Source organism: Amphimedon queenslandica, unplaced genomic scaffold, assembly GCF_000090795.2.
Source record: "Amphimedon queenslandica unplaced genomic scaffold, v1.1 AMPQUscaffold_12981, whole genome shotgun sequence".
Lineage (NCBI taxonomy): Eukaryota > Metazoa > Porifera > Demospongiae > Haplosclerida > Niphatidae > Amphimedon > Amphimedon queenslandica.
Genome location: NW_003546783.1, coordinates 1 through 7880, shown reverse-complemented (window position 1 = coordinate 7880; position 7880 = coordinate 1). Strand labels below are relative to the sequence as shown.

The 7880-nt window shown below is 31.4% G+C and overlaps 2 protein-coding genes and 3 long non-coding RNA genes across 5 annotated transcripts; 3 read left to right on the top strand and 2 right to left on the bottom strand.

Moving 5' to 3' along the window:
• Window positions 1–133: 133 nt before the first annotated feature.
• LOC109585937 (uncharacterized) lies at window positions 134–796 on the bottom strand. Its single transcript, XM_020002092.1, has 3 exons — window positions 692–796; window positions 424–646; window positions 134–381 (listed from the first exon to the last, which is right to left on the bottom strand). The coding sequence occupies exons 1-3, from the start codon at window positions 794–796 to the stop codon at window positions 143–145; spliced, it is 567 nt and encodes a 188-aa protein (XP_019857651.1). The 3' UTR covers window positions 134–142.
• A 559-nt stretch (window positions 797–1355) lies between these two features.
• Window positions 1356–1545, bottom strand: LOC109585943 (uncharacterized). Its single transcript, XR_002186736.1, has 2 exons — window positions 1484–1545; window positions 1356–1424 (listed from the first exon to the last, which is right to left on the bottom strand). It is a non-coding gene; the product is annotated as an uncharacterized LOC109585943 (long non-coding RNA).
• Window positions 1546–1575: 30 nt separating this feature from the next.
• Window positions 1576–1815, top strand: LOC109585941 (uncharacterized). Its single transcript, XR_002186734.1, has 2 exons — window positions 1576–1697; window positions 1747–1815. It is a non-coding gene; the product is annotated as an uncharacterized LOC109585941 (long non-coding RNA).
• A 676-nt stretch (window positions 1816–2491) lies between these two features.
• LOC105314345 (uncharacterized) lies at window positions 2492–5672 on the top strand. The gene is made up of 9 exons (XM_020002091.1): window positions 2492–2498; window positions 4375–4536; window positions 4615–4650; window positions 4722–4804; window positions 4846–5065; window positions 5109–5201; window positions 5266–5373; window positions 5426–5487; window positions 5532–5672. The coding sequence occupies exons 1-9, from the start codon at window positions 2492–2494 to the stop codon at window positions 5571–5573; spliced, it is 813 nt and encodes a 270-aa protein (XP_019857650.1). The 3' UTR covers window positions 5574–5672.
• Window positions 5673–7513: 1841 nt separating this feature from the next.
• Window positions 7514–7844, top strand: LOC109585942 (uncharacterized). Its single transcript, XR_002186735.1, has 3 exons — window positions 7514–7537; window positions 7590–7744; window positions 7805–7844. It is a non-coding gene; the product is annotated as an uncharacterized LOC109585942 (long non-coding RNA).
• Window positions 7845–7880: the final 36 nt, after the last annotated feature.

Sequence of the window (7880 nt, the reverse complement as noted above, 5' to 3'; positions counted from 1 at the left end):
TAAAAGTATATTCTATAGAAACAGTTCTCCATTGACTGATCTAGGAACTGTGTAAATATATGAAATCATAATTTAATATTATTCTATTGTACCTCTTTGATATGAGAATGTATTATTATTAGATATTCCTTCTCCTAATTCATTAACTCCAGTTATAACATATGTATAACCGATGAATAAATAAATTATTATCCACAAACTGATAACTAGTATCATATATTGACACAGTGTCCACTAGACTACCAGTAATAGCATCATATATTCTTAGTATGTAATACTGTATAAATACTCTATCATCAACTGTAGGAGCAGTCCATGTTATATTAATAGTAGAACAGTTGTCGATTGAAGAGTCAATGCTAGTAACTCGTCCAAGAAAACCTAAAGTATAAAAATAAACATTTGGTGTAAAACCATGTTTACCAAATCCAAAAGAAGGTGTAGGTAGAAATTCTCCTCCATTATTACTCAATGATATATTAACAATAAATGCATTTAAATTATTAGGTACAGTTGTTACTCCAGTTATCATCAGTTGATCATTAACTTGTGCTATTATACTGTTATCTTGTATCTCATTATTATGAGTATTCAGTATAGTAACTGTTATACCATTAGGATACTCTCCTTTGCATAGTTCACTGACCTAAATTGATTGAGATTGTGTTTATTCTTAATGCATCTGACTTACATTAATACTGATATTTAATGATATTTGTTGTCCATCAATTACTGGTAATATTGATACAGGAGGGGTAATGAGAGGAACTGAAAGATACACTGTGAACGTGTACATGAAGCCATAGTAGGACTAACCTCTTTCATAATAAAAACTGATATTATTAGATGAACCTATTCCAACATCATTAATAGGAGAAACTGATACATTATTTAATATACAAGGATCAGGATTAGTAGGTGATAATGTGATATTATTAGTAGTAGTCGTAATGTTCAGTAATTCATTGAAGTCTACTATATAGTATCCAGTGATAGGTACATTATCCAGTGTATAAGGAGCTGTCCATGTTAATAATACACTGGATCCATTAATAAAGGTATAATTCAGATCAACAACACTAGCCAATAGGCCTAAAGAAGAAATTATAAGAATAATGTCACACACTAACCTTGTATCATTAATATTGCTGCATTACTGAGTACTGACTGTAGAGGTTCATCAGTAACAACTCGACATCTCACTTTAGTATTGTTATTATGTTCATAAGCTATTGCTTGTAGCTCTGCTCTTCTAGTACCATCATGAACACTTGATGTTGCACTAAATCCTTTAGCTATAACATCTGTATTTGTAGCTGGTTCATTGTTAACTTTAAAAGAAAGTTCATTACCAGTTCCTTCACAAGAGAAGACAACAGTAGAGTTGAGTGTTGTATTAATAGACACTGGCTGTACTGTTATATCTATAATGACAATAAAATGTGAGAATATAACGCTAAATATATAATGTTTAGTTACTTACTAGCACAATCAATGTACTGCAGCAAAAGAAGGAAAATTATTAGATCCAACATTTTAAACTGTGATGGGCGCGGCTATGGATCATTCCTTTATTATCACGTATCTAGAGTCTAGACTAGTTAGCTACTCTGGATTCTCAGTGCGCAATTTTATCATGGTCATTCTATCCTTTATCCTTTTACTTCAGTTAAGTCCCAAGATAAGTCATTGTGCTAGTAAGTATCACTAATACTATTCAAGCAGTTATTGTCATCAACAATATAGATATAACAGTACAGCCAGTGTCTATTAATACAACACTCAACTCTACTGTTGTCTTCTCTTGTGAAGGAAGTGGTGATCTTCTTTCTTTCAGAGTTAACAATGAACCAGCTACTAATACAGATGTTATAGCTAAAGGATTTAGTGCAACATCAAGTTCTCATAATGGTACTAGAAGAGCAGAGCTACAAGCAATAGCTTATGAACATAATAATAATACTGAAGTGAAATGCAGAGCTCTTACTGATGAACCCCTACAGTCAGTACTCAGTAAAACAGCAATATTAATGATACAAGGTTAGTGTGTTTGTGTGTCTACATGTCTGCCTACATAATATATTCATCATCACCAATACAAACTTCAGTTTTATGGCACCCATAAATCTAATTGCTTCAAAAAGCAAAATAGCCTTTGCTATTCTTGTCTCTGTCAGTATTCATTCTTATTTATGTGCCTTCCCTGTAACACAAACAGTGAGTGAGTGAGTGACCACAATTAAGAGAGTAACAGCATAGATAATGAAGCACCATGGTGCGTGGACTCGCCTGCTGAGATTCACCTGAAGGATAATGTGTTACTTGTATTGCCCCCATCATGATATTATATATATAAGCAACTTGATATTTGAAAAAAGGATAATAGATTTTGACAAAGTGCACCAATGCAATTAGCCAATTACTGCACTGATCCATAAAATAAATTATAGGTGTGGTCAGCACCTAGCACTGCACTGCAGTGCAGATAAACATGGCACGTGGGTAGGAGAAAGAAGAAAAGCTGAAATTTATTTTAGCATCTGAAGCTCTATTCAAAGAAAGAGTAAGCACAAAAAATTTGCCTAGATATTTAAAAGAGACTGAGATAGTTTGGTTGCTCTTGCTTTCCCCAATGCTGCCTGAAAATTTTTCGAAGAGGCTAAATCACAAACTTTGAGCAACTGTAACTCGCAAACAAAAAAGAGATTAGAAAATCCCCACATATTTTTTAATCTAGGTACTTTTCTCTACCTATCAATGCTAATCTTGACCAAATAGAGTGAAACACGAAGATTTGGCTAGGAAAGGTGGTCTATTCTTGAAAATATTCCGCTTTTGCTACCACGGATTGCTATGAAAATACAACGGAGCTAAATAAATTATCTTTTTCTCAAAGCTTAAAAAGAATTATAACTCAGGAGAGCTCAGTAAAAAAGATATTGACTAGGAATTAACAGGAATTTTCGTGACAGAATGACAGACAGAATGACAACCCAACTGCTTAGTACCCGCCTACGCAAGCGTGGCGAGTCCAATGATAGCAAGCCACAACTTACTATAAAAACTATAATGATAAAAAATATTATTTAAAAAATTATAAAAAGTATTCTTCTTTCATTGCTTTTTGAAAATATGACCAAAAGGTCACAATTACACTGAATGAAACACAATAGAATAAAAATCAAATAATAGTAAGGCTAGGACATAGTGTTAGTGTGGAGCGTAGCTCCAAAACAGACTGGCAAGCCAGCATAATTACAAAAAACCAAGAAGAAGGAAGACTAGAATAGAGTTAATAAAGAAAGGGAGGTTAATAAAATAAAATTCAGTTAGAGTTAAAAAAAGTAAAGTAATAGAATAAAAGTAATGGTCATATTGGTGGTGACTGCTCACTATTATGTATACTACTGATGATTAAAGGATTCCAGCCCATTTCCCTAGGCGTATGATGCTATGGGTCCTTTCTTCTTTAGGTCTATTGGCTAGTGTTGTTGATCTGGATTATACCTTTATTAATGGATCCAGTGTATTACTAACATGGACAACTCCTTATACACTGGATAATGTACCTATCACTGGATACTATATAGTAGTCAATGGATTGGAGAATATTACTACTACTAAAAAGAGTATTACATTATCAACTACAAATTCTGATCCTTGTCTTATAAATAATGTATCAGTTTCTCCTATTAATGATGTTGGAATAGGTTCATCTAATAATATCAGTTTTTATTATGAAAGAGGTTAGTCCTACTATGGCTTCATGTATATGTTCACAGTGTATCTTTCAGTTCCACTCATTACTCCTCCTGTATCAGTGGTACCAGTAATTGGTAGACAATTGAATATCAGTATTAATGTGAGTACATGTATTACTAAGTTTATACTCATGTAGGCAAGAAATTGTAAATATGGGAAGCAAATTTTTTTATAATAGTAATGTCTTTAAATTGTCATCTACTTTATGTTATTCGTGGCATTTATCATACCACATCAACCAATCTGATTGTGGTCAATTACAACTAGGCATAGTAGAATTACAATTTTGTCAGTATTGTTGCATTATAAACTATTGTAATTGTATACACATGCACCATTAGGTGAGTAAGCTGTGTATTGGTGAATATCCCAACAATGTAACAGTTATTATACTGAGTACTGATAATGAGTTGCAAGATAATACTAGTATATCAACACAATTTAATGATCAACTGATGATTACTGGAATAATACCTGTACCTAATAATTTAAATACATTTATTGTTAATGTATCACTGAGTAATAATGGAGGAGAATTCCTATCTACACCTTCTTTTGGATTTGGTAAACATGTTTCACACCGATGGCAAATGCTCATTTTTATACTTTTAGGTATTCTTGGACCAGTAACTAACATTGACTCTTCAATTGTTAACTGTTCTACTATTGATATAACATGGACTGCTCCTACAGTTGATGATAGAGCACTGTATTACATACTAAGAATATATGATGATAATACTGCAGTGGATACTGTATCAGTATATGATACCAGTTATCAGTTTGTGGATAATAATTTATTTATTCATCATTATACATATGTTATAACTGGAGTTAATGAATTAGGAGAAGGAATATCTAATAATAAAACATTCTCATATCAAAGAGGTACATCTTATGCACGTGTAACTATGTTAAAGTATGATCAATGTTTGAAAAAGACTTATTATTTTTTATAGTTCCCAGATCAGCAGTAGAACACACTACACTAGATACATTTAATTATACAAAAGACACAGCTACTGTTCAATATAATATTGTGGTAAAAAGTACCTTGTCTTTAAAAAATTGCATAATTTATAGGTTATAATTGAGTGTACTGGTGAAGCTCCTGAGAATGTTACAGTTACTGTAGAATGTAATGGAACTGGTGTTGTGTTTAGTAATACTGAGCTAATAGAACAGGAAAGACAACCAAATAATATAACAGGATTACTATTAGTCCCTCAGTATCAACAGTGCAATATAAGTATTGTATTTAGTAATGAGGCTGGCAGTAGTGAACCATTCATACGAACATTTAGTTAGTCGTTGAATTTTTAAAATTATTATTTATATATTAATAGATACTACTCCTCCACTTCCTCCTAACAATAGTTCATCACTTTCCACAGTTTCTGTAGCACCAACCATTGGACCAGGATCAGACCCTCAATCAAGTTAGTTGAGACATGCTCAAAACTGCTTGCTTTTGATGGATATGAGATTATTATTCTCCTATAGTGACTACAGGAGCTGTTATTGGTATTGCTGTTGGCTGCTTTAGTGCTGTAGTAGTTTTGATAGGAGTCCTGGTAGCTGTATTGATATTCATATGTTATAAAAATAGATGTTAGTATCTTATTTTTATCAATCATATATGATGTATGTGTCTTATTATTAGATAAGTACTGGGGCTATACTCGAACAGAGAATGACAACAATGAATTAAAGCAAAAGGGAACGGTAAAGGGCAAAAAAAGTAAAACATGGTGAATATATTTTTGTAGCAAATGAGAAAGCAAGGCTGTAAACAGAAGATAGTGCAGTAGAGCAAGGCATACAGTATTTTATTTTATATTTCATTTTTTAATTATGACTGCATGCAATATTAAAACTTGAGGTGAATGTTGATATCTCTATAAATTAATCAAAATACGTTTTCATTAAGTTTCCAATTTATTTTGTAAGTAAAAATTGAACTTATGGTTTTAGTTTTATTTGATAGTTTTGAATTAGATCTTGTACATGGTCTTACAAACGGTAATGAAAAATAAGAGTGACTTGTCTTCTTTGATAATTTCCTCACTAATGAAGACATATGCTGACTCATCAGTGCCAAATGAGCCAATGACATTATGATAACAACCACCAGGTGAATTATGTGACTATAGTAGATCCAATAAGGACTTTTTGCCTTTAGCACAAAGCTATAGTTTCAATAGATTAGAGCACAGTATTAATTTAAAAGTGAAAGTCTGTCTCACATTTCTTACAAAAGATTTTGGTTCAGTATTAAGCTTTGTAGATTTGTTTGTTGCTTCAAATTTTGACAAAAACTCCTGCATTTTTATTAGATAGTACAGCTAGGGTATTTCACTAGGAGAGAATTCTCAATTTCCTGCACACTGCACAGGTTCTACTGTACTACTGCACAGGTTTACACTTTATCGACACAATACTGGTGTAATGAAATACATCAATGAAACATCATTTCAATTTTTAGTATGGTGTTTTTTACAAGAAATAAACTCCAATGATAAAAATAATATTGATTATAATCAGCTTTTGTTTAGTTATAAATTATTGTACACACTTCTTCATTATACATATGCTATAACTGGAGTTAATGAATTAAGAGAAGAAAGATCTAAAAATAAAACATTCACATATCAAAGATGTACAACAGACAATGATTACTGAATAATAAGTTCATTAGTACCACAATTTGTTACAGAAGCTGGCTCAAATATAATAACATTTGATCAAAATACTTCTACTGCTTTCTTTAATATAGCAGTATGTCATTTTATTTATTTTTAGTTTTGTTAATGTGTATTGTACTAGGTTGCATTGGAGTGTACTGGTGAAGCCCCTCAGAATCCTACTGTTACTATACAATGTAATGGAGCTGGTGTTATTTTTAACAAAATGTATCTAGTGGTATAATACTACACAATCAATGAATATAACAGGATCAGTATTAGTACCACTATATGAACAGTGTAATATCAGTATTGTATTTAGTAATGAGGCTGGTAGTAGTGAACCATTTATACAATTATTTAGTGAGTTATGTAAAAAAAAAATTTCAGTCAGTGTACATAATAATCATCTATAGTGTGATTTAACACCCCATACAAAATACCACCTTTCTGCATTTCTTTTTTTACTTTTGTTACTGGAACCGTTATGAACCTAAAATCAAGCAATTTAATCGGTCAGTTGTAATTATTATGCATAGTAAAATAATATACAATGATAGAAACAACTACATTTAAAACATTTAGCTGCCACAATTGCTATATTAACTATAGCTATAAAAATGTATAAAATTCTACCAATGCTAAAGCAATAGAAAATTTTTTTGTGACATTGAGGCATTTACTTTGAGGCCATGATTTCATTTTTAATTATGTGGCATTTAATTCCACATAATTAAAATACCTATATATTTATTGTGGAATTTGCAAAAGTGATTCAATCCCATATAATGCAATCTGATTGGTTAATTAAAAACTGTTGCAAGATAGAGTTTTAGTTAATTTGTACCAGTATCATTATCTTATTAAATTTTTAGATACTATTGCTAGCATTTTGCCACTGAAACCCCCTCATCAACAAGTATAAACTCATACTGTCTTTAATACTTATACACATATTTATAATGGGGGGACTATTAATGATACCAATAATGGTTAGTACAATTAGTGTATGTATTGTACTAGTGCTAGTAATCATTTTGACGGTATGTGCTGTGATCATTGTTACTAAAAAAAGACAAAACAAGTAAATGGTAAATATTATTTATAATTTTGTTGCAAACAAACTTATGATAAATATTATAGGATTTGCTATTATTCAAAAACCACAAACTGAGACCAATAAATATCAAGATTTTTTTGAATTAATAAATAAAGTTCCTATTACCACATCACCTGTAGTGTCAACTAGTAATAGACCAATAGATGATGAGAGTCCCTATCATGTTGATATTAGTGAGGTAATCTATTATCTCTTATTGTGATATCAAAATTGTTTCCATTGCTGACATCACATCTAGTTTCTTTCTGGTGAGACGATTCCTTCACACATTGTTGAAGTAAGGGTTATTCATGTGACTGTTATACTGTAACATA